Genomic DNA, 27967 nt, shown 5'->3' with positions numbered 1-27967 from the left:
AGGAGAAGTAAACTTTTTCTATTAATGGATCGCCTTTTTAAAATTTACTATCAAAATATCACTCTTTTAAAATTAATTATTTAAATGTTTCTTTACATTATTATAATTAATTATAATATAAAATAGCATATTAAATATCATCCTAACTAAAAACTAGCATTTAGATAATAGTTTCAAAATAAAAACATTTATAATAAGTTTTGGAAAAAATATCACATTAGTAAAATAAAAGAACAGGCAGAAGTGAATATACAAAAAAATTTAGGGATTAACATTTTTATTAAAATTTGACCATCACTTAAATAGTTAAAAAAAAGTAAATAATTCTATATTATTGAATAAAATTTTACACTAATAAAAATATTAATAATAACTAATTAATAGTTACAAATCATAAAATTTAACACTCATCGTGGATATACACCAGGGACAGTGAACCCACCTGTTCCTGTGAAGGCGACAGATATGGCGATGGCGACTGCAACCAGCAAAACGGAAGTCCAGGGAAGTGAGTGATGAGTGATAACACAACGGAGAATGAGTGACGATGCTGCAGCAATGTAGAGGACAGCAAGGCAATGGAAGAAAGGTGTAGGCATTCTGTCTACAAAAGTTAAAAAGGACAGATAACATAAGTATACGCAATATATATATATATATATACTAAAAATTAATTAATAAAATTAATTATTAATATAAAATATATATTAAAATAAATTAAATAATAATACATAAATTTATAAATAAATACTTAATAATTAATTTTAGTAATTGATTTTAAGATGGGTTAAGTATGATTTTAATTCTTGTATAGGCCGAAAAAATTTTTTGTCTTCAACCTTTTTTTGCATATAAAAATTTTTTAAGGTTTAACTTGGTTTTAAAATTGTCTCTAAAGTTTAACTTGGTTTTAAATTTTTAACGGCAAAAGTGGAAGCAAAGGTGAATCGTGTACAATTTCTTCTTCTTCTTTCCTTCTCCTTCTTCTTCCATTCTTCTAGGAGTAGAAATATTTTTTTTTATTTTATAATTTTTTTTGTTATGGTAATTTGATTAATTTTAAGATTTATATAAAAATGATAATTTTAAAATTTGATTTTAAATCTTAGAAACGATTTTGTATAAAAAAAATTGAAAACAAAAAAAATTAGTCTATATCTTAAAGACCAAAATCCTATTTAACCTTTTAAATACATATGATATTTTTTTAAAACATTATTGAGCGTTACATATATGCATCAGGCCTTGAATCATTTGAATGAAGTGATTATCTACTCACCATAGTAGGTACAAAACTCTAATATCTTACATTCAACTTTTGGCCAAAATTATTATCACTAACTGGTTGAGTTCTTCTAATGTTATCAATGCACTTAGGCAACAAAAGCTAAGATAACTAATTGGTCCGCCGTCCTGTGCGAAATTTCGAATATATTAGAAATAAGAGAGCAATCTAAAGAAAGTATTTTTTATATTATTCAGTGTTAGGAAAAGTATAATATATAAAGGGTATATATAATTGCTAGAAGAGTCAAAATAATAAAAGTATAAAATCCTACAATTAATGTACAGATACGTTATATAAATAAAAATGATACTAATTGATCCAATTTGATTCTAATTATTCTCTTAACATCCTTCCTCAAACTCAAGTGGGAGTTAAGGATACTATCTTGAGTTTGGATAACAAAATCCGGAAATGAGTCGAATGATGAGCCTTCGTGAAAATATCAGTAGTATGATCTAGTGTTCCAACAGCGATGAGACAAACAGCATCAATAAGAATATGTTGCCGAACAAAGTGACAATCGATCTCAATGTGTTTGGTGTGTTCATGAAACACACCATTATGGGCATCTAAATAGCACTGCGGTTGTCACAAAAAACATCAGTTGGAGATGACTGAGGAGCACCAAAGTCTTCGAGAAGCCAACAAATCGAGATAACTTCAGTAGTGGTGTCAACGAGAGCATAGTATTCAGCTTCTGTGCTTGATCGAGTAGTGAATGTTTGCTTCTTAGCTCGCCAAAAAATGAGAGAGTCTCCAAGAAACAACAATAACCAATAGTAGAATAACGATTAGTGGGATCACCAGTCCAATCAACATCTGAGTACGCTTGAAGGGATACAGATGAATGGGTAGAAAAATAAATGCCATGGAATAGGGTGCCTTTGATATAGAAGAGAATTCAATGAATTGCCGCATAGTGAGTAGTACGAGGAGCTGACAATAACTGGCTAAGAACATGAACCAGATAGGCGATATCTGATCGAGTGATAGTTAAGTAGACGAGTCCTCCAACTAATTGTCGATAAAGATTAGGATTATCTAAAACAGTGCCATCCATAGGAGTAAATCGAACATTAAACTCAAGAGGAGTAGACTTAGTGCCACTATCTGTAACTCTGGCTCGAGCAAGAAGATCTGAAGTATATTTAGCTTGAGAGATAGATAGATGCCATCATCGATGGATATGACTTCTAGACCAAGAAAATAGCTGAGAGAACTAAGATCTTTCATCTCAAAAGTACGGTGAAGGGATGCCTTGAGATCAGAAATACCATCAACATCATATCCAGTAATGATCATATTATCAACATACAAAAGTAGAAGAACAACTCCATGTTTGCTTTTACGAATGAACAGAGTATTCTCATGAGGGATGCAAGTGAAACCAAGATTGCATATGGTAGTGCTGAACTTGTCAAACCATTCACGAGAAGCTTGCTTAGGTCCATAAAATGCCTTGCGAAGGAGACAGACCTTACTAGAAGGACAAGGATATCCGGGAGGCGGTTTCATATAGACTTTCTTTTTCAAATCCCCATTAAGAAATGAATTCTTTACATCCATCTGAGTGAGAGACCATTTTTTAATCGCAACAATGACAAGGAGAGCTCGAACAGACGTGAGACGAGCAATATGAGCAAAAGTCTCTTCATAATCAATACCATACTCTTGTGTACAACTTTGAGTAACCAATCGTGCCTTTTAACAATCAATAGAACCATCAAAGTGAGTCTTGATCTTGTATATCCATCTACTACCCACAACTTCTTGATCAGAATGAGGATCAACCAAATCCCAAGTGTGTGCTTTTTCAAGTGCCTGAATTTCTTCCTACAATGCTTGCTGCCAATGTGGATTGGTAGAGCCTTCTTAGAATGACCGAGGTTCATGATGATGAAGAATAGTAGAAAAATAGTGATAATATAAAAGATGAGGAGGTTGATTTCTTATCCTAAAAGAACGAGTGAAGGAAGGAGACATGACAGCAGGAACAAAAGCATCGTCCAGTCTGGAATCATTGAGAGATGGAAAAGATGGAAGAGGAGCGGCCTCGAGGGATAGACTGGAGGTAGACCCTATAGTATCATCACTAGGAAAGAGATGAACATTGGGATTAGTAAAAAATGCTGACAGAGTAGAAGGAATGGACTGAAAAGAGGAAAACCTAGAGAACATGTAATGCTCTTAGAAGACAACATGATGAGATATACGAATGCGTCGAGAGATAGGATCCCAAAAACGATAACCCTTATGTTCAGAACCATAACCAAAAAAACAACAAATGCGAGCCCGAGGTTCTAGCTTATAGTGTTCATGAGGCTGAAGAAGGATAAAACAAACATAACAAAAACTACGGAGAGAAGTGTAATCGGGAGAAGTTTGATAAAGACGCTCAAAGCGAGTATTGTTACCAAGAACAGAAGAAGGGAGTCTATTGATAACATGAACATCAGTGAGAACAGCTTCACCCCAAGCACGCTCAGGATAGGAAGAGGAAATAAGTATCCAACAAACAGAGTCAAGAATATAACGGTGTTTAAGCTCAGCTCTGCCATTTGTTAAGAAGTGCCAGGATAACAAAGCTCAGACAAAGTACCCTGTTTAGTGAGAATATTTAAATGTTTGGAGTCACGATACTCCATAGCATTATCCCGTCTGAAGATTTTAATGACCATTGAAAACTGAGTCTGAATCATAATGGCAAAGTTAATATAAATCTGAGATAGCTCCTAACAATTAGTCATCAAATAAACCCAAGTAAAACGTGAATAATCATCAATAAAGACTATAAAGTATCGAGCCCCTCCCATAGAAGTGGTAGGAGCGGGACCCCAAATATCAGAATGAATAAGATCAAAAGGAGAGTAAGCAATAGAGAAATTAGTATAAAAGGATAAGGCAGGTTGTTTTGCAGTTTGACAAGAAATGCAATCAAAAGACTCATTTTGAACTTGACCTAAAACACCAGTAGACATAAGAGGACGCAATTTTCCTAAGGAGCTGTGGGCATGACGACGGTGCCACAAGTGAAGAGTAGGTGGAGAGGAAATAGCACAGAGGTTTGATGTAGAGGGAACATGAAGGTTTTCGAGCTCAAACAAACGTCCGACCTTACAACCAGTCCCGATGATCTTTCTCGTCCGACGATCTTGCACACAACAACCAGAAATAGAGAAAGTGACATCAAAACCGAGATCAACAAGTTGACCGACAGAGATAAGATTAAAATTTAATTTTGGAATAAAATAATTATCAGGAAGATGAATATTGGACTGATAAATAAACCCTTAATATGTTGCATGCAGAAGGGAACCATTAGTAGTGTTGACAGAAGGTGCATTTGTAGTGGTAGACAACAGCGAGAAAAGATGACGTAAAGGAGACATATGATTAAAATAACTAGAATCAAAATACAATTTAAAATTACCTAGAGGGATGGGAAGAACAGCAGGGGTATTACCAGAAAAAGAGAGAAGTTACTTAAGAAGAGATTCAATGTTTGATGGAGAGACAGAAGGTGTGTTTAGAGAGGTAGAAAGTGTGGACTCAGTAGCACCAGCAACAGTAGAAGCAGGCACATGCGGAGAGTTGTTGGGACGAGTTTGATACTTGTTCTGATCTGAATGTGGTGGTCTAGTAGGATAGGCAGTAGTCAAGTAACCCGAGAGCTTACAATAATGGCAGAACAGTTTCGGGTAGTTAGAGCCAATGTGACCATTTTGTTTGCACTTACGACATTTAATAGAGGAATAGTCGGAGAAGGAATGCCCAGGACGGTTACAGTTTCAACAGATTTTTCCCTTTCTATCGGTGGCAGCAAAGATAGTTTCACTGTTAGAACGAGTCAATCTCAAGCGCATTTCTTCAGACTTAAGACGAGGAAGAGCATCTTCAAGACTAGGCAAGTGATTTTGATGAAGAAGAGAAGCCCTGACTGGCTCATAGTCATCAGTAAATGCCATAAGAAATTGGATGAGACGTGCTTGGTTCTAATAATCCTCATATGCCTTAGCATCAGTGGGATCTTTAAGAACAGGCTCACAAGAGGTCAACTAATCCCAAATAATTTTCATTTGAGCAAGAAAATCAAAAACTATTTGGCCACGTTCTTGCTTAAGGCTATGAAGCTCCTTTAATAGTTGGTACTTATGAGAGAGAGATAAGAAATAGTGTAACGCTTTGCCAAATGATCACATACCTCTTTAGCAGTTTTAAAACGCCCAAACTGTAAATGAATGCTAGGAGTAGAAGTGTTGCAGAACCAAGTGATAATCTGGTGAGTTTTACAATCCCAATCTTTCAATTTCTCTACAAAGTCCTCCTCAGCATCCTCCTTAGATTTGGAAGTCCCATCTTTGGATTTGTCAATCACAGTTGGCTTAATAGGAAAAACAATATCACTAGTCACATATCATCATAATTTTCGTCCTTTATGAAATACTCGCATAGCTTCAACCCAATGAGCATAGTTGGAGCCATTAAGGACAACAGAAATAGGCTGAAAAATATCCGGTTTCTCCATAATAACAGAAACAAAGACGAAAAAGAGAAGAAATTGCAAATTCGGGGGAGAAAATGAGAAAACGAATGGCAAAATTGAAAAGAGCTCACCAAAAAATCTTAGGGAGGCTCCCACTGCCTGCCACGTTGGATGACACGTCAGCAGGAAAGGACACGTGGTGCTGCGTGTATAGAGGCGTAGAACATGTCAGTGTTGATGGGGCATGGGGTGCATGCGGGTTGCGAAGCGGATCGATCAGGCGCGCGGGTCGAGCACGGGTCCATGCAGCTCTGCTGACACGTGGCGTGACACGGAGCCATTGATTTGGGGCGCTGATCCGACGGCGCTGGAGGTGTCTGGAAGGAGAACTTCTTCAAGCGGACAGGCAACTTCAAGCGGCGCATATGGTGATGATTCTGGAGGCGTTGGAAACGTTACGACGAGAAGAATGTGATGGTGGCAGCGGTGACAAACCAAGGCATCGGAAAGAAGTCAAAAAGTGAGGACAAAGTACTGCCAGAGGTGACAAAATAAAAGAGCTAGAAACCAATTGTTACTGGAAAAAAATAAGCTAAGCTCTTGATACCATGCTAGAAATAAGAGAACAATCTAAAAAAGTGTTGTGTATTATTCAGTCTGAGGAAAAGTACAATGTTCAAGGGATATATATAACTGCTAGAAGAATTAAAGTAATAAAAACATAGAATTTTACAATTAATATACAAATACGCTATATAAATACAAATAATACTAATTGATCTAATTTGATTCTAATTATTCTCTTAACAAAATAAATAAAACTACGATAATGCTAGGTTGATGATAACTAAAATCACTAATATGATATTTATAATAGGGCAATGTACCTATATAAAATGAAAGAGAGAAACCTTTATCTAATTACAACATTTGCAAAGTGGTTACGTGATGTCCTTTTTTATTATTATATAAACCGTCGGAGCTAACCACGGTTTCAAATTTGTGCATAAACCATGGGAGCCTGGAACGGTTTTCACTTAGGAAAGTTTGAGCATAAACCGTGGCTGCTCACCACGGATTATAAAGGAAAATTGCAAGCCATAAACCGCGCTTGGTCACCACGATTTATGAAGAAAAAGCTGTGTGCATAAAATCCTATTGGCTACCACGGTTTATGCTTAGAGTAGTATATATACATAATCCGTGGATAGTCCTCACGGTTATCATTTGAGCCAAACCAAAATTGGGTGAAGCTTGGAGGTTGAGAGAGTTTAGGGGAGAGGCTTTAAGGTTTTGGTACCATTTGGGTGGTGGAGTCATGGAGGACGAAACTCGCATGTACCGACTAAATGGCGGTGCGCACGTGGCTGGATACATCGACCAAGAGATTAGTTGTTATTGTTGTTGTTGTTGTTGTTGTTGTTGTTATGTGTTGCTAGTATTATTATTATTATTATTATTACTGTTATGATCATTGTTATTATTATTATTAATTTTATTTTTATTAGAATTGGGAGTTATTATTATTATTATTATTATTATTATTATTATTATTATTATTATTATTCCTGTTGGTATTGTTATTATTGTTATTGTTTCATTATTGTTATTACTATCATTAGAGAAAATAGAAAACTAATGTGGGTTTATAATAATTTTTTTAAATTATATTTGTTGTTATTAGTATTGGTTGTATGTTAAGGATTACCTTATCCACATTTTGCAGCCTACTAGGGTTATTAGCGGTGTCAGGAGACAACAGAGTATGCCTTTACACGACCGGATTATACCGTATCTGGAGACCGCTGGCTTGTATCACCTTGCTAGGCTGAATAGTCAGTGGTTCTGGGTTTATGAGCCTCTACTTAGCGCATTCGTAGAGAGGTGGCGTCCTGAGACCCACACCTTTCACATGCTGTTTGGGGAGTGCACCATCACTTTGCAAGATATGGCATATCAGCTGGGTTTGCCCATCGATGGTGAGGCCATTAGTGGGTGCCTTACTGACTTTGAGAATCTGATGGAGAACGGAAGACCCGCATGGGTGTGGTTTTGTGAGTTGTTTGGCGAGTTAGCGCCTCAGAATAAAGTGAAGCAGATGACGGTGTGCTACACATGGTTCCACGAGAGCTTTCGGGCTCTCCCAGCAGACGCGAGTGAAGAGACCGTGCGTATATATTCGCCTGCTTATATTCTGATGTTGTTGTCTTCTCAACTGTTTGCGGACAAAAATGCAAACTGGGTTCACCTTTGCTGGTTGCCTTATTTGGCATCGATAGACGACTTGGGTAGATATAGCTGGGGCTGGGCGGCACTAACCTGGTTGTATAGATGTCTTTGTCGTGGGACAAACAGAAATGTTGTTAACTTGGCCGGGTCACTACAGCTTCTACAGTCTTGGATTTTCTGGAGGTTTCCCAGTTTGAGGCCTAGTGGTTTTCATGTGTTTGGGTTTTCGCTTGCATCCAGGTACGGTTTATTATTTTCGGTCCATGACTTGTATGATAATGATCTCTTGAGTAGCTTCAATCTCGCTCATATATATATAGAACTCCTCTCCTCATAAACCGTGGCAGCCTACAAGGGTTTATGAGTTTAAAAAATCCTTCATAAACCGTGGCTCTCTATAAGATTTTAAGGTCACATTGTTTCCTTCCTAAACCGTAGTGACCTACCATGGTTTACCTTTAAAACTTCTCCTTTATAAACCATTGCAAGCTGGCACGGTTTACATGTAAATAGAAAACCGTGGTTAGTTCCCACAAATTACATAATATTAAAATAAGACATGCACGTAAGGAAGTTCCATTTGTTGCAATCAGGTAAAGGTTTCTCTCATTTAATTTATTTAAATACATTGCCCTTTATAATATATAGAATATTTAAAATTATATATTTGTTATATTTAAAATTATATAATTAATTTAATAATAGTTAATAAATATTAAATAAAATTATTTTAGATTATTTTAATTAATTTTTTTAAATATTATTTTAAAAATAAGAGAGAATTGTAAGTAAGAGTAAAAAAGGGGTGTACCTTTGTAAAAGAGCGTGATGAGAAATAATCCGATGGGGAAGTGAAAATAATAATACCTAAACAATTGCTTCAATCTCTGCAAGGAAAAAAACCAAACATTGCCACATAAGAGAACTACTTTTTCAAAATATAACTCTAAAATTACAAGTTTGCAACTACACATAAATGTGAAAAATTATAAAATCAACAAGAATTCTAGTTAAAATATTGCACCAAATACGAGGGTTGCTATTCTAAACAGAGAATTTTTAAATTTCAATTGACAATTTAACTTGTATACGTGTTAAAGAGTTTTATACATTATTTATAAGATCATTTAAATGAATAATCAGTCATTTATATAAAATATATATTAAAAAAATACATATTAAAAAATACATATACTTATATAAAAATATATAGTATTGATTTTTGGTGTGCATGGTTAGATGATCCTACAAAATTCTTTAGATTGTTCAAACTTCAAAATTAAACTAAAAAAGAAATTCAAGTAAACTCCAAGCAAAAGGACACAACTAGGAAGGGAGGAGCAGTGTTAGTTCGGCATTTTCGTGGGTGTATGAGGGAGGAAGTGACACTGTTTAGGTTCCTAGGTGCGTGGATATGGGATTGCTACTTTTCTATACTATCTATAAGTATGTTTCTCTATTTTTATAAATGAAAATGTTTTTTCTGTAAAAAGAAAAGAATGACCTAGCTAGTAAAGACTTTAACTGTGCACAAACCCAACGGCTTTATTTTATTTGACTGAATCCAAATTACAGAGACAAGAGAATACAATAGCGTGTCACTAGCTAACACAGACTTACATAAACTTTAAATCTCAAAAGCATGCATAATTGATGATGATAGATATATAATCTATTTTATTCAATGCTAAATGAAAGCTGAATTTTAAACTTAATGAAGTTATGGTTGAAGACGCGATCAACGAGTAAACTCGATCAGAGGACCACGCGGCTTGAAGGCGGATGGGGGTATTATTGGTCCTTTACCATTCTCAAATGAAAAATCATTATCATCATCATCAAAATGTATATTCCCATGGCAGCACTTGAAGGTCACAGATTTGATATCCATCTGGGAATTGTATAGTGGTGTTAAAGCCTAAACCCGATATATTGGTGTTAGTCAAAATAAAACAAATTTAGAATATCTAAGGCAGGAACTCGTTTGGTATTTTATCGGAAAGGACATATCGACAAGAGAGGCAAGTTCGATCCACAGGGCTCATTAAAGAAAAGTGAGATAATCGAAATGATGAAGAAATTGACAAACAAAGACAAACGATGGCAGTTATAACATCATTCAAGGCGCTGGAATAGTTACTCAAGAATTCACGTACATGGAAAATATGTTGAATCTTGATTGGTCGAAGAGTCTTATAAATAGTTAAAGAATAGAAGGAAAAGAGGTTGGAATTCAGTTTCAAAAAATATTTTTGCACACTCATGTTTCCAGCGAATTTCTGAATCTTCAAAGAGCTTTCTTTTATGTTGGATTCCTTTCATGTCTTTAAAATTTTTTTTAAGCTTTCTATAAATTTTCCATATTTTTGCAAATTTGTTGCTTTTCTTTAAGATTTTAGTGTTTGTATTTGAATTCAAAGTCCTTTGACTTTGTCGAAGACAGTTTATTGCTTTCTTTTGAATTCGAAGTTATTTCCTTCATTTAGCAATTCTGTTTTGTTCTTTTTCAAGTAATTTTCTTTAATATTTCAAATTTTCCTTTCGTCATTTCGATCAAGTAATAGAATCTTTAGTATACTTTCAAAAACTAGTACTGATGAGAAATGTAGGTTTCACTCCCAGATTATTACATATCGAACCAATCCAGATTTGTTGAAAATTCGCAAAACAAATTGGCACGTTCAATGGGACTGTTTTAAAAAAAAATTGTGTCAAAAGTTCTTTGTAATGGTTTAGTTTATGCAACTTAGAAGTGGAAGAATTATACACATGGCAGACAAAATTTCTAACACCAAAGGTGGATCGGTGAATAATGATAATGCTTCTATAGTTGGACAAACTTCTGCAGAGTTAATGTCGCACATGGAAGGTAGTACGTTGGAAGAAAATGTGACGGTTAACAACCCCCTGTTGGGAATTATGGGCGTAACCTATGCCCACGAATTGCTCTAACACAAACACAACTGCCAGTAACTGCATGTTGGCTTCCTTTTGGCCTTCCTCTAGGTTACACTCCACCTATTGGTGGTTATGGGCCTCCAATTCGATTTGGAAATGCATTAGGAGCGGTTAACAATCAACTATCTTTATAGCATCCTGAGTTTACCTGTGATTATCAAACGGGTTCAACATCAAATGGCCCTGGTTTGATGGCAGTATTTCAACAACATATCGATGAAAGTCATTACGATTTAGTCAATTTATTGACTCAGCAAATGAATACTATTTTTCACCCTATGATGGCTGATCATGAGACAAAGTTTGAATGTCTCGCTAGACAAGTTGAGTGGATTACTCGAATTGTTGATTATGACAAGAGTGATCTACAAAATTTTGAAGTAAATCCAGAGGATTTAGAAGGCAATTATTTGATGTGTTTCGATATTGGTTTTGCCAGAAGGCAAGATGTTGCTTTCGATAAAAGATTTAAAAGGGAAACCTTATTGTAAGTTTCATCAATCAACTAGCCATTCGACTAATAATTGTATCAGTTTCAGGGACTTGATCCAAGAAGCAATTGTGGAGGGAATATTAAAGTTCGATGATGGAAAAAAAGATATGAAAGTTGATACTGATCTTTTCCATGCTGGAGCAAATTTTGCTGAGCCTATTTTCTTAAGGATCAACATGGCTGGCTTCACTTATGAATTTGACACTGCTTTAGGAGATTTTGAAGCTAATGTTTGATTAGTGTATCCTGGTGTTGGTGACGGATTGTTAGAGTTTCTAATGCAGCAGAATTAAAGGATCGAGATGTGTCCCGATGCCCTTGGTATAATGTTGTATTTGATGCTGAGGCTGCAGCAATATTTGAAAAAGAAAGAATGAAAAAGGAGCTAGCTCATAAAGAAGAACATATTCCTCAGAGTCATCCCCCTCAATGACAAGTTGGTCAGAGTTCTCATAGTTCTCGAGGAAATTTAGTTCCTCCACTTAATCATTTACAAGCTTTGGGAGTCCAATGGATCAAGAATTTTCAAGAGTTTCGAGATCGTGAGATGTTCCAATATTGACAACGCCAATTCCAAAGGGGTTATAGGGGTTCTAATCGAGGTCGGTATCCATACCCCCGAGGAAGGGCGATAGGTAATCAAGGTGGAAGAATTGCACGTCCAATTGCACCAGAAAAGCCATCGAATTGCATGTCCAATTGTGCCAGAAAGGCCATCGACCTTGACAGACAAGGGGGCAACTCCTTTCGTTCATTCATGAATCGTTTTCCCTGTTGATGGAGAAACTAATCCTAAAAGGATTACTTTATCTAAAAATGAGAAAGGGAAGTCTATCGAAGTTACCCCAATTAAAACTAATGAGAAGGATGCTAATCTTGATGAGGAGTATTTCGATGAGGGAAATGAGGAATGGTGTGTACCATCTCCATTATTCCTACAGAATATCTGGAAGAATATGAAGGGAACCCGGATGAAGATTATGATGTGGAAAGTGAGGAAGCTTTTACTTTCATCTGTGAAAATGAAGAGTTGGGTTGTTTCAAAAAACCAACTGAAAAGAAAAAGTCACACCTTCGACCTTAGCACATTACTGCTCACATGAGTGGTATTTGTATTAACAAGGTTTTGGTCGATGGTGGAGCAGCAATTAGTTTGTTGTCAGAACGGATGTTGATCAAGGTGGGAAAATATTTCGATGACTTGATTTCTACTAATATTTCAGTAACTGATTACAGCGAAATGTCAACCCCTACAAAGGGTTTAGTAACTCTTCAAGTGCAAGTAGGGTCATCATCTCGTAACACTATTTTTGTGGTGGTATCCTCTAAGGCTAGTTATAATGTCTTACTTGGTTGAGATTGGATTCATGGTGTTGGGATTGTACCTTCAACCGTGCACCAGAGTATTCTTCTTTGGACTGATGAAGAAAATTCTAAAGTGATAAAAGCATATTCGAGTCTTTATATGGAGCAAATGCATGTCGATTTTAAGGTACACAATTACAAACTAATACCCCTCAATGTCGACAGGGTGCTCAACTACTACAACGCCAAAGGTTGTTTCTTAACAACAGATGAACTTTAAGCTTCGTCAGCCAAAGCTCAATTATACTCCTACTGGGTGGGAGTAATTACTATTGAAGTATAATAGCTCAAAACCATCTTGTCATGGCCAAGAACAAGATGTTTTAAACTATTTAGTTTCTTTAGAGAATTATCTAAGTAGTTTTAATTCTATAAGAAATACTTCTTTTTCTAGAAATGATTTTTCTGATAAAGTTGAATTGAATATGGATTTTAATTCAGCATTTTCAATTTATAGTGCAGATTCGATTCCCACAACCAAATATAGTTCTACTTTAGATGCTACATGTATTTTCATTCTTAGGTCTAGTATTATTGACCAATTTCATGTCGAGGTATCTCAAGATCTCTGTGTGGTAAATGACTTGATTGCTGATTCAGTTGATAATAAAACTTATTTTTATTCACATGATTCAATAGATCTTTCTTTCGAATGAAACCTTTAAATTTTGGAGAAACCTCAATTAAAGATGATCATGTCAAAAGAGGCTCTGAGTCTCAAGATCCTCTTGAGGAGATCAATTTGGGGTTTAATGGTGATGTCAAACCCATTTATATTTGCAAAAAAATCGATGAGCAATTTTGAGCAAATTCGATTAATCTCTTGATCGAATATAAAGATAGTTTTGTTTAGGATTATGTTGAGATGCCTGGGCTTAACCGGTCCTTGGTAGAACATCGATTGGCTTTAAAGCCATTCTCTTGATCAGTAAAACAGGCGCCTCGGTGATTTGCTCCTAAGATTAATCTTAAGATTAAAGAAGAGATTAAAAGATTGATTAAAGCAAAATTTATTCGAACAACTTGTTATGTTGACTAGGTATTGAATATTGTCCCAGTAATGAAAAGCAATAGAAAATTACATGTTTGTATTGATTTTTGGAATTTGAATAATGCCACTCCCAAAGACGAATATTTTATACTTGTAGTAGACATGTTAATCGATTCAGCAACACGTAATGAAATTTTAAGTTTCATGGATGATGATTCTAGTTATAATCAAATCTTCAGAGGCAAGCATGACGTATCGAAAACTGTTTTTTGGTGCCATGGAGCTTTAAGAACTTATGAGTGGATAGTGATGACTTTTGGTTTAAAAAATATTGGGGCAACATATCAACGAGCCATGAATTTATAAAAAAAATTATGGAGGTGTATATTAATGACGTAATGGTAAAGTCAAATTCGATGGATCAACATCTCGATTATTTATGTCAAGCATTCAAAATAATGCGACAAAAATGTTTAAAAATGAATCCTTTAAAGTATGCATTTAGAGCTTCTGCAGAAAAATTTTTAGGATTTGTGGTACAAAAGAAAGGGATTGCTATTGATCAAAATAAAGCTAAAGCAAGTTTAGAGTTGCCTCTACCAACGTCGAAAAAAGAAGTGCAGTCTTTCTTCAAGAAGATAAATTTTCTACGACGTTTTATTTTCAATTTGTCTAGTTGAACTCGTGTTTTTTCACCCATAGTCAAACTCAAAGATGAGTCCCAATATGTGTGGACAGATGAACATCAAAGGGCATTTGAATCAATAAAGGACTATTTGTCAAAATCCCCACTAATGGCAACTATTCGTCCTATTGAACCATTAAAATTCTATGTTGTAGCTTCGACAAACACCATTGGATAGATGTTAGCACAAGCTGATGAAGAAGGATGCAAAAGGGTAATTTATTATTTGAGTCGAGTCTGGTCCGATATCAAAACAAGATATTCTTCAATTGAAAAGTTATGTCTCTCTCTTTACCATACTTGTATGAAGTTAAAATGTTACATGGTTGCAAAAACTGTAAGAGTGATTGCACAGACCAATTTGGTAAAATACATGTTGTCTTATCTAATGTTGAGAGGACGATTAGCGAAATGGATGCTTGGATTGATAGAATTTAATTTACAAGATGTTCCAACTAAGGCTACTAAAGATCATGTCATTGCAGATTTTCTAGTCGAGCAAGGGGCAAATATCGTCGACATTGAAATTGAACCTTGGAAATTGTATTTTGATGGATCAAAACATAAAAATGCTGCTGGTATTGGCATTCTGATTATATCCTCAAAAGTGATGCCATCAAAATTTTTATTTGAATTAAAATATCCATGCTCTAATAACATAGCTTAATATGAAGCTTTGATATTGGGACTAGAGATTTTAATTAACAAAGGGGCATTAGAAGTCTTAATTCTGGGAGATTCTCAGTTAGTTTTACAATAGCTATTAAAATAATTTAAGTGCCATAGTGAAAAATTACATAAATACTTGTCGACAGCATGGGAATGATTAGCATCCTTTCGAAAGGTGTCTTTGGTTCATATTCCAAGATTTTAAAATGAAGTGGCTAATGAGCTAGCTCAAATTGCATTACAATACAAAGTACTTCCTGAGACTTTAGAAAGGTTGATAGAAATCCAACAATTCTTTGTACCCATTGGAGAGAGGGAAGTGTTGGCTATCGATGATTGGGATGATGATGATTGGAGAAAACCAATAGCTGAATACTTGAAAAATCCTAATATAAGAATTGATAGGAAGGATAAAATTAAGTCGATGAACTTTATGGTATTAGGGGACAAATTATATAAAAAAATGTGTCAAAGGGAGTCTAATGAGATGTTTAAGCCAATCTAAGAGAATGATTGCCTTTGGAGAGGTTCATGAAGGTATATGTAATGTCATTAGCCTGGTGATAAAATAAAATTGCTGCTTCGTCGTGATCGAGTGTATTGACCATCAATGATCAAAGATTGCATCGAGTATGCTAAAGCATGTCAAGAATGTCAAAAACATGGTGTAATACAACAAATTCATGCTTCTGAATTACATTCGATTATAAAACCTTCCCCATTTAGAGGTTGGGCTTTAGATTTAATTGAAATGATTCATCTTCCATCATCAAAAAAATCACAAGTTCATTATGGTGGCTATCGATTATTTCACAAGGTAAGTAGAAGCCGTTCCCTTGATAGAAGTTGGTCATAATGAAGTTATTGATTTCGTGGAAGAGTATATAATTCATTGATTTGGAATTTTTCAAACTTTATGTACTGATAAAGGTACCATGTTTACTAGTCAACGTATTAAAGATTTTGTAGCATCAAGGGAGTATAATTATGGTAACTTCAACCCCATATTATGCGCAAGCAAACGGCCAGATTGAAGCTGCAAATAAAATTATAATAAATTTTATTAAGAAACAAATTTGTCAGAGACCTCATTCTTGGCATGAAACTCTAAGTTAAGTTTTATGGGCTTATCAAAACTCATCAAGAGGCTCGACGAGCATGTCGCCTTATTAATTAGTGTATGGCCATGATGCGATGTTACCTTTGGAAATTAATTTGAATACTATAAGGGTGATGAGACAAAATTAGTTGCCGATTGAGGATTATTGGAATGCGATATTTGATGAATTAAATGATTTGGATAGTGAACGTATTTTAGCACTCAAAAATCTTATCCATCAAAAGGAGAACGTTGCCCACAATTATAATCGATGAGTAAAACAAAAGTGTTTTCAAGTGGGTGAATTGGTCCTTAAGGTTATTTTACTAATGGAGAAAAAATTAAAATTTTATGGTAAATGGTCCCATAATTAGGAAGGCCCTTTTCAGGTTATTGACTTATATTTTGGAAATACATATCACGTTAAAAATATCGATTCCGGCATCGAGGTCAAATCAGTTAATGAAAAGTATTTAAAGCGGTATCAATGTTGGGAGAATAATGTTTAATATATATAAGAAAGCAATGAATAACAAGTGAAGAGTTTTGGAAGTATTCAAAAAGAAAAACAACAAAATAAAAACTTGGCATCCCAAGTCTTCAATGATAAGGCTCTAATAGCTCTTCCAATTCAAATCGAAGGCATACTTTTTCTTCGTCATAAGAACTATAGAGAGTGATCTCATCGTGTTCTTCAAGCCACAGTCTCTCATATTTTCTCCTGATGTCAGCCAAATCATTTTTCATCTCACAAATATCTCGAAAAAGACCGGTCTTCCTTTTTTGAGCTTTCAAGTAAGGCCCCTCTAGTAAAGCCTCTTTTTCATATATTTGGGCAAGTTTTTTTCAAGTTCTTCTATGCACTGAGCAAATCTAGCTCGAGTGCTGGCAGCATGAGCAACATTGATTTCATATTCTTTTTAAGTCTTTTGTGCTGATTTATGAGAAGTGTCAACCTTTGTTGATTTTTTTTCAATGTCTGTCATTGCTTTCTTTACTTCAAACAACTTGTTATGAAAGATAAAAAGGTTATTGGAAATTTTTTCTAATTTCTTCACCACTTTAGAAAAGTTGATTGGGACTTGATACTCAAGAATAGAACTCAAAATATCTGAAAAAAGTTGCATTCAAATCATCCTAATTTATCCACTCATCGATGGTATGTGTCAGGAGGGTAAGAAGAATAGAAAACCTTTTGATAGCATAAGGAGTGAGTTCTTTTAGGAGCTCGTGTTCTAATATTCCTTCCATGGTTGGAATCATAGTTATGAGAAAATGGAACATGTGAGCAAGGAGCTCAACTGAGTCAGTCTCTGGTGGACTAGAAACAGTGGTTGGAGGAATTTATTAAGATTCAGGGGTTTGTTTTGAAGGTTGCCCAAGTTGATTGATCGAATCAGAAAAAATATTGACTTTCTGGATTAGCATGAAAGAAATGTGCCATTTTTTCAATATTTTCTGCAAAGGGGATATTTTCTTTTAAAGGAGATCAGTTAGCAGTGAGATCGACATTGATCTGTGGAGAAGAGGATATATCATTAATAAATTGAACTTGTGGGAATATTTCTTGGCTCAATTTCTTTGAGGTGTGGTCTTCGATGGTTGGACGATTGACATCTATAATAGGGGAAAAAATTTCTTTGGTCACTCGTTTCTCAAAATATTGTGTGTCCCTATTAGTCGACAGATATTGAGAGATTACATTACCACTAGATGATAAGCTCAAAAGGTGATCCCTCCCTTGATCAGGAATGACCTTTGCTGGTGAAGTGGAAGGAGGTTGTTAAAGAGGTGTATCGAACTTTTTTTATATCAAAGAAAGGAAGAAAGTTATTAAAGAGCTAATCGATAACTTTACTGCTATAATAATTATGTAATGTACCTTCGTGGTTATTCTCGGCTTAGAATGGTGGGAACGAGTATTTGTTTAGGTGCTACTCGATTCAGAATTGCTTGAAGCAAAAGAGGAATTACTCGAATTCGAGGAATCTTGTTTTGGTGAGGGTTTAACACTTTTATCGGAATAGTCTTCACTGGAAGATTGCTTCTGTGATAAAGAAGAAAAGGGTTTAAGACAAGAACTTTAAAATAGAAGACTGTTAAATATAGAAAAGAGGAAGGCAGAAGACTTAACCAAATTTTACCTTTTTTTGTTATAGTCTTAGTTGAAGTTTTTTGTACCTTTTGTTTTTGTTATCTTGATGTCTGTACTTTTCTCTTTAGAGCTTTTTGTGGGGGTTCTTTAGAGGTACCAGGATATGTTTTTATCAACCTCTTCATAATATTGTCAAATGAACAATCATATTGAGAGTAATAATTATCCCACCATTCGATGAAAGACTTGGTAACAAAGTCACTATAAACAAAAGATAGAGAATAGTGGCTTTGATTTTTCTCGCTAACATCGAGATATTTCTTAATATCTTCTTTCGATTTGAAGGTAACATGACAGAGAGCTGGGAATTTTCTTGGAAAGGGAGCTGGAATTGCTTGTGAAAAACTCATTTTTCTGGAAACATAATGTAGGGCATGAAGGTTTACATTGAATTGTTCTTTTTTCTATTGAGGAATTCCCGTTGGGAATATTTCAATGGCAAGAAAGTTGGACCAGGTTATGTTGTTCGAACCATGACTATCATCGTCTTTAAAGATATGGCGTTGAAATCATGATGGTCCACATACATCTTCAATCCAGAAAGGGGCAAGCAATAGGTCTTCATTTCAAAAACTTTTGCATGAGTGAAATTTTGAAAATGCTTTCCAAAAAAGTTCATCGGTCGAATGTGTATTTTTGAAATCTGGTTGTAACATGATCAACAAAAAACTTTCAATGTTTTGTTTATCAGAAGTTGTGATTCACCATTATTTCACGTGTTTTTCGAAGATGGCATTGAGCTAAAGTTGTAATAACCAAAAAGGGCTCTCTGCGCTGATTGAAGTCTTCTTCCGAAGACTATCGACCATTTGCCCTAAGTCTTCATAAAGATTTCCCAAAATCAATTTGACTAAATTGAAATTGTGCCTTTCATGAAGCAAAGTAGCTAATGAATGAATAATTTTTGCATTGAGATACTCCTCGAACAGAAAATAATAGCATTTAGCCAATAATAAAAAGGCCACACATTCGTCTTCAGTAACAAGAGTGCCTGCCTTTCCCATATTGTGCTTAAGAAACTCCCCATAAGAGTTTTTCTCAATGATGTTGTATGTTCGATTGGGCTTCATATCGAACGTAGCTATAGGATTTCCCATCGGAAGCCAGTAATAGCTACCACATCGAAGAGTGGTGGGCCAACCATCCCGCACGAAAGATAAAAGTTGTTTATGGTTTTGTTCTAGAAACATAGCGCAGCACCAATCATCTAATGATGCGTGGTCGGTGGAAAATGGGAAAGTCAAAGGAGATCATGAATCCCCAGTAATTTTCAAGCTTCACCTTTCACAGATTCAACCCTTTGGTACCAAATAAGAAAATTGGCATTTTTAAAAGAAATTTTGGGGTTCTTCTGGAAAGGTTGTTTACTATCGATATATGGTGATACAAGAAGATCTTGTTTAATAAGTAAGTCTTCCCCTTCAGCACTAGAAAAATGGTGGAAGACTTTCTTGGCTTGCTCGGGGGATTTCAAAGTACTGACAAAACAATTCACGTCATCCTCAACAGAGAAGGGGAAGAGGATTTTCTTGTCATTTGTAGTATTGATTGGGTCCTCAATAACAATGTCTGCAGCTCGAGATAGGATGCGCAAATCGAATTGTTCGAAGGTTTTATTTGCGATTTGTTTCCCTTTGTCTTTGGGTGATGTAGTTTCTAGAGTTTTAGATGAAAGCAATTACTTACAGAAAGGAAAATGGATGAACTTTGGAGTTGGAGCATAGAAGATTAGATGAAATCACTATGGCGTTAATGGAAGAATATTACTGGAGAAGAACGGCAAAGTGAAATGGGTTTTTCTGAAGATGAAGGTTTCGAATTTTTCAAAATTTGAAGACTTCCTTGAGAAGGTAAATGTTAAGGAAAGAGAAAACGATAATTAATGAGAAAACGTGCTACAGTGGGCCTTGTTTGAATTAATTAATTGTTTATGGATTTTAAATTTGCAAGATAGAATTGAATGTTTTAGCTCCAGTTTAATCTCGATAGACATGTCAATTCTAAGGGGATAATTTGTTAGTCAAATAAAACAAGTTTAGAATATCGAGGCAGGAAGTCATTTGGTATCTTTGAAGACAATGAAGCTTATCGGAAAGAACATATCGACAAGAGAGACGAGATCAATCGACAATGCTCATCGAAGAAAAGTGAGATAATCGAAATGGTGAGGAAATTGACAAATAAAGACAAACGATGGCAAGTATAACATCATTCAAGGCGCGGGAATAGCTACTCAAGAATTCACGCACATAGGAAATATGTTGGATCTTGATTGGTTAAAGAGTCTTATAAATAGTTAAAGAAAAGAATGAAAAGAGGTTGAAATTCAGTTTCAGAAAATATTCTTGCACACTCATATTCTCAGCGAATTTCTGCGTCTGCAAAGAGCTTTTTTTTTCTTTAGAATTCTTTCCATGTCTTTAATTTTCTTTTTAAGCCTTCTGTAACTTTTCCATTTTCTACAAAATTATTGATTTCCTTTAATATTTCAGTGTTTGTATTTAAAGAGCTAATACGTATTTCTCTTAGCTCGGACTCGTGTGTAGGAGTGTTCGCGGTGCGGTTTGGTTTAGTTATTTAAGAAAAAGCCATCCGATCCGATCGTTTATTAAAATTGCGGTTTTGTTTGGTTCGGTGATTTTGTCAAGATCATCCGAACCAAACCAAACTAATTAAAATTGGTTTGGTTTGGTTCGGTTTTTTGGTTTTTAGATTAATTAAAAAAAACATGTCCTACTTAGTTAGAGTCATAAAAACAAAATTCCACAGCAATAAAGAAATTATGTGCATAATTGTAACCCAGATGACTAAATAATTGTAACCCAAAACTAACAATCATAACAAAAAAAACCAAATGACTAAATAATTTATATACATTTTTATCAGAGTGTAGATAATGAAAGGTAAAAAACTAAATTATTAGAAAGAAATAATCATAACCCAAAACTAATAATCATAAAAACAAATTAAAAAAAATGAAATCAAAATCCTGAAACAAAAAGGAGAACCAACAACAAATGGAATAATCATAAGCAAACATCAAGAAAAAAAATAAAAAAAGAACCAAATATCGAAAAAAGAATCGGAAATGGTGAGATGATGGTGAGATGACGGCGCATCAGTGGCCCCAACGGAGTGGCTACGCTAGAGGGACGTTACAGATTCAATGACGGAGATAGAGTGGAGGATAAATAGCACGGCTTCAATGACGAACAACAAAAAACCATAGACGAAGGCCTAGATGGCTAGAGCACGAAGATGTTGCGATTATTAGAGATGGAAGGCGTAGGAAGAGGGGCTCGCTTAGTCGCTCTCTGTGCGCGATGGCAGTAGCAGCAGCACTGTATGTGGCGGCAACGGCGTTGTGCGTATGCAGCGCTCTGCGTGAACGATGGCGAGGGAGCAAGGGAGAGAAAGGGAGAGGCTACGACTGCGACGAGGGAAAGAGAAAGGCTATGACTGCAACAGTAGAGAGGCTAACCGACTCTACGAGGAGGGGAATAGAGAGGGATTGAGTCTGAGTGATGGTTGAGGTGGAGAAGATTGTGCGGCATAAGAGATGGGAAGGAGAGTGTGAGTGAGGGTGTTAGCGTATTGGGTTATTAGGGTTAGGTTTAATTTAAGGGTATTTTGGATCTTTAACTTATAGTTGCGGTTTAGTTCGGTTTGATTCAGATTTTTTACACTAAAATAAAAAACCGAACCGTACCAAAGTGAAAACAACAAAATTTAATTTTTTGGATTTTTTAATTTTTGATTTATTCGATTTTCGGTTTTTTTTAGTTCGGTCTATCGGTTTTATTTAGTCTAATTCGATTTTAAACACCCCTACTCGTGTGAATATAAAGAATATCAGAAAAAATCTGAAAACTAATATTGCACAACTAACGATACAACGAACATTATTTAACATAAAAAAATATCTAAAACCCTTAAATATAAAAATATTGGAAACTCAATTCAAAACATCTAAAATTCAAAACTAACAAAAATTTATTTTTAGTGGGCTTTATGCTAAACTCGTTTGATAACTTACTATAGTGTTAGCTAATACTATATTGTTAATTCTCTAGTAGTCTTCATCGTATTATTATTATTATTATTATCATCATCATCATCATCATCATTTTACTTGAGCATATTTGTAGTGTTCTCATGTATCAATGATATGCACATAATCTACGCAAATAAAAGTAGCAAGGATTGAAAAGTAGTAGTTCTTACCGTGACCCATGTTTGAATAGGAGGAAAAATTTTAAATACTGCGGACCAAAACCAATTCCCTGGTTTAGAAACAACAATTGAGATGGTAACAGGATCGAATGGGAAGGCTTCCGTGCCCCACAGAGTGATCGCGTCCAGTGCGTTGTGGTTCAAAATATTTGCAGAAGCATCAAGCACCACCACAATAGGGTTATCTAGGTAATACCACACTTGTTGCAATGCTTGGTAACCTTCTATGAGTGAGTAATATTCCACCACATACCATGATGGCATCCTAGACTTCAAATGCTTAAACCTTTCCATTTCCTTGGTCCAATCTTTCACAACAGGTACCCACACAATCTTACCCTTCTTGTATCCGTGAATCGATGTTAGAGACGTTATTATCTCATCCTTAATCTCAAGATCAGAAATGAATAAAAACAAGTATTCTGTTTCATCCAGGGTAAGCTGTCCATTGACGAACCAAATTACAATTAGAAACGAGAGAAACATAAATTTGCAAATCTATATATAACACACGGCATGTCATGGTGTTGAAATTTTATTATTACTTTCGCACTAATTACCAGTTCATTGGTACCGTTGGCAAATATATTCTCAGGTTTATCAACGTTGTTGGGATAGATTAGAGCTTTGAGGAGTTTCCAAATTCCTACTGATGAAGGATTTTGTAAGGCCTCTAAACGCCAAATTATATGTAGCCAGTCCACTGCAATAGAATAGAAGATAAACCTTTGAGTTAGAAAGTATAGATTTAAATAACGAAAAATTATTTAAATTTAATTTTTTTATTTTTATAATTTGAAAAATAAATGTTAAATATCTTAATTAATTTTTGCCCGAGTTACTAATAAAGTACTAGAGTGTAAAAGTTGTATACTAGTAGCATTTATTTATTTATATAGTATGTGTGAAGATAACGTAACCTCTTCTGATTTCCTCCAAATAACTTTTCAATTGAACCAGAATATCATTGAGTTTGTGAAGAATCCAAGAGTACTGGATCTCCTCCCTTTCCCTGATAAGTCAATCCAACATATGAAAGTAGAAGTTTAATTGTGGTAATATAGATTTAATTTTAACCAATATAAAAAATATAATAAGAGAGCATCTCGGATGTTAAAGTTCGGACATACGTTTGTTTAGCACAAGCAAAAAGGGAGAAAATTGCCCAATAAGCGCAAAGAGCACGAGGATCGCGGAGAGTTGCAAAATACTTTAGAGTGTATGGTGATCTCTTTGCAAAGAGCTCATCCAATGTGATGATCCCCTTTATGAGTTCCAGTGTAATTTTAACCAACTTGCTTGTATCATTTGAAACCGATTGAGTGGGCAGAATCCCATCTTTTGCAAGCGTGAACACAAGCAGCTCAAGCGCGTTCTGCTTCTGGCTCGTTTCCTGTGCCACTGTCAGTCGTAATGGCTTTCCATAGTTCAAAGCAAAAACAGAGAGTGCTATCACTGCTTTAGCATCCCATGTGTAATTCCTCAGCTTCTGAAGAACTTTCACCACTGAGTCGTGCGCATTTGATGCGTTGAACGAGTGGCATGTCATCTGTAATAATTATCTGATATCATTCTAGTATCTTTATATTAAGGTAGTTACGGTGGCCATAATATTTTAAAAGATATTATTAAAATTAAAATAATATTTTTTATTATTTAATAACTTTTTTATAAAATATTATATGTTTATATTATGGTGATTATAATTGTTATGATATTTCAAACAATATTGTTAAAATTAAAGTAACGTTTTTTATTATTTAACAATATTTTTTAAAAGATGTTACGAAAAAAAATTACTAAAATATAAAAAAAATATAATTTCAATTCTAATAACACTTTATAACTTCTGTATTCACTATAAATATAAGCATACTTAAATTTACCATATAATTATCATCAACCATCTTAAATATGTAATAATTTTGATTGGCACCATACAATGAGCTAAGTTATTGTAAAAGTAGGTAATTAATGAGTTGACCTGACAAGCAATCTCGCTGAGAAGGCTGTAAGCTGGCTGGAGAGCAACTTGAGGAACCTTGTTTGGCCCAAGATCGAGGGTCACTTGCTGAAATAATAATAATATTCAGAAATAAACAATAATATAAATAGGTGGCTACTCCAATGAAGATTTTATGATTGTCATCATATGAAGATATTTCATTTTGACCATTAGATGATAGATTGTAGGGTTTGATTTTATTTAAAGTAAAAGTGTTATCTTTATTTAAAGTGTTGCTAAACAAATAAGTTACACTTTTTAAACAAAGATCATCATAAAAAGATGTTTTTGGCATCTTCATAGGAGTAGTTGCCATATAAATATAGTCACATTAAAATGCAGTACAATGTTATAATAGTTAGTTAGTTAGTTATGAGGACCTGAAGGTCAAGAGAAATGGTTGAGGTGCTAATAACAATGTCAGACAGAACATTGAAAAGAGAATCGACATCATATCTGATTGCTTGAACATCGTGGAAGAGGCTGATGTTGCCAGAGATCGAACTATCATCAGGCACATTGAATGGGATCGACGGCGATATTGCAGGACGAGTGTTTTCAATGGATACGAGTGGAACTCCTGCATGAGACTCTCCTGGCTTCACCGTTGGCATTCCAGGGAATTGAGCGCTTCCGATTTGGGACATTATCACAAAACTCAAAAGAGAACAAGAGTTACTTAGCGTTCAGATTAATTAAAAGAAGCAGAAAAAAACCAACTCTTCTACTTGTGCGGTTTTGGTGTGCCTCTGCTAGCTGCATACCTTATCCCTATTTATAGTTCTCAACAAGGGGTCGCACTTTTACACACTCTTTTAATTTTCTTCAATTTGTAGGGTCTTAATATATAATTAATGACAAGTGTTCCGTGTTCACACTCGCAGACCAGTTAAAAAACCTAGCATTAATCGATTACTCTAACTAATTGATTGTCGGCCAGCATCTTATCACTTGATGTTTTTGATTAAGAGGTTGGAATTTGAAGTCTACTTTAATATGAAATGTACTCATCTATGATCAATTGTTTATTTCTAAGTGAGAAAAGTTTAAAAATAAGCAGAATTTATTATATTTTATTAGTATTTTTAATTATTAGCCTAATTTTTTATTATAGTAATTTATTAACATGTTTTTAGTCTATATTTTTAAATATTGATAATAAACTGTTAACAAAAAATATATAATAAATTCTCTTATCCTTAGTATTTTTTTTAAGTGAATAATATATATATATATATATACGTATCAGCGTGTGTGTTTGTTTTTTTTTGGGGAAAATATTATAAAGTTATTAAAATTTATTATTTTTAATTATTAATCTAATTTTTTTAATATAGTAATTTAATAATATATTTTAATCCAATTTCTATCCAACTATCTTTAAAATAAAGGATAAGTTATTTCTTATAACATGATTAATAGTTATTGGATAAAACTAATTAGTTTACTATCTAATAATATATATATATATATATATATATATATATATATATATATATATAAAAGAAATAGAATAAATTTAAGAAAAAATAAAAGAAAAATTACTATTTGTACTCATAAATTTTGTGAACATTGATAAAAGTACCCATCAGACAAGAAAACTAATGTTGTACCCATGAAAATAGGTTCCGTGTGACAATAGTACTCAAACCGTGATTTTTCGTTAACTTTTTAATAAAATTTTCAAATTATCCCTTCTATCTTCTTTCCCAAATTCCAAATTTCACAACCTTCCAGTCACCATTCCCTCAAGACCCAAGCACCTGATGTCTTCCTCCAACCTTTATCCTCAACCTCCATCTCTCTTTATTCCAATCCTAATTTGTTCTCCAAATCTAAATCCAAATCAACTTTAACATCATTACCCTTATTGTTTCTTTCTTCTTCAGATGCAGCAACAACAACACTAAGAAAGCACACCCTTGTTAAACTCTTCAACCTCTTCAACCTGAATATTGTTGTTCTTCTTATTCCAAATAAGTAGCAGAATTCAGCAACCAAAGCCAACAAGAGGCCGGTGGCCACGTTTTCTTTTCAACGGTGACTCCAAACACTACTCAGCACCGTCGATTTGCAGAAAAAGGGGCTGTTGTTAGAGTATCTTCATTCCATTTGTAGAACAAGGAGGGATGATGGTGGCGGGGTATATTGATGAGGACGAGCTTCTGAACATGCCGAGTTTGATCGAAGACATGGCCAGGGAAATGTAGGGAGAAGAAGGACCCACACTCCCAAGTCCACCTTCAACAACGACATCATCAGCAAGTGCTGCTCCTCCAGTGAGTTCCCAGCGGAGCTTCTCCTCTGCAACAAATGCGACCGAGGCTATCACATCTTCTATCTCCAACCTATCCTTCCTTCCATTCCTAAAAGCTCTTGGTTCTAAGCTTCTTATTCTCACAGTGACACCAAGAAACCAAAATGTATATTTTTTTTGTTAATTTCAAACTTTTTTTTCTTTTTCTACACCAGATCTACAAATCCATAATATTTGAACAATAACCTCAAATAATTAATAATCCATAGTTTTTAATCTTTTTAATTTTTTGGTGGCTGCCAGCAGTAGAGGAAGACGAAGGATGAAAGTTGTGAAATTTGGAAAAGAAGATAGAAGGAGTAATTTAGGAATTTTATTAAAAAGTCAACGAAAAATTACGGTTTGATAGGTACTTTTGTCAGCGTTCGCAAAATTCATAGATACAAATGGTAGTTTTTCCAAAAATAAAAAAATATTCAATAGTCAACAAACATGTTTGATAAGTTTTTTTAGTTAGTTATTGATTGAATCTTATCATTTTTTATGAACCGTATAAACGAAAAAATAAAAATTACATTATCAAATAATAAAAAAAAGTAGGTATTTAAATACGATTGAAAAATATTTTTTTTGGGTTAAAATCAATAAATCATAGCATCAAAATTTAAGTTAGATAATAATTCATTCATAAAATATATAAAAATAATTTTATCAAAAGATGTACCTTGGTATATTAATAAAATAAAATTTTAGCAGTTTTAAATATTCTATTTAAATATATATTTTTTATTTTATAATATATACTTTTTAAATAAATACCATCATAATAAATTTTTTGAAATGTCCGTCAACATCAGACATTAAACCCAACTATCTAAAAGAAAAAAAAAAGTTAAACACATAACTTCATGAATGTTAACCAAAATGATGAATATTTAACATTTAATCCAACTATCCAGTGATTGTTATAATTTGCAAAAAAAAAAAATTATACCATAATTAATTGGTTAGATTATTAAAATTTAAGTTAAATTAATTGTTAAAATTAAGGTAAAAA

General features: G+C 34.3%; 1 protein-coding gene across 4 annotated transcripts; it reads right to left on the bottom strand.

Moving 5' to 3' along the window:
* Nucleotides 1–260: 260 nt before the first annotated feature.
* On the bottom strand, nucleotides 261–25403 carry LOC112711203 (protein SIEVE ELEMENT OCCLUSION B-like). 4 transcript variants are annotated; one of them, XR_011865916.1, is made up of 9 exons: nucleotides 25034–25403; nucleotides 24633–24719; nucleotides 23779–24197; nucleotides 23569–23660; nucleotides 23209–23351; nucleotides 22640–23089; nucleotides 8812–8887; nucleotides 1280–1413; nucleotides 469–604 (listed from the first exon to the last, which is right to left on the bottom strand). XR_011865916.1 is itself a non-coding variant. In XM_025763809.2 (8 exons), exons 1-8 carry the CDS (start codon nucleotides 25298–25300, stop codon nucleotides 408–410), a joined length of 1731 nt encoding a protein of 576 aa, XP_025619594.1. In that variant the 5' UTR covers nucleotides 25301–25403; the 3' UTR covers nucleotides 261–407. The 4 variants fall into 4 exon arrangements, 3 of the variants coding, with proteins under 3 accessions (XP_025619594.1, XP_072059268.1, XP_072059269.1); XM_025763809.2 differs by lacking the exon at nucleotides 1280–1413 and having other exon boundaries at nucleotides 261–604; XM_072203167.1 differs by lacking the exons at nucleotides 469–604; nucleotides 1280–1413; nucleotides 8812–8887 and adding an exon at nucleotides 9521–9891.
* Nucleotides 25404–27967: the final 2564 nt, after the last annotated feature.

Source organism: Arachis hypogaea, chromosome 9 (genome assembly GCF_003086295.3).
Source record: "Arachis hypogaea cultivar Tifrunner chromosome 9, arahy.Tifrunner.gnm2.J5K5, whole genome shotgun sequence".
Lineage (NCBI taxonomy): Eukaryota > Viridiplantae > Streptophyta > Magnoliopsida > Fabales > Fabaceae > Arachis > Arachis hypogaea.
This window is presented reverse-complemented; position numbering and strand designations above follow the sequence as displayed.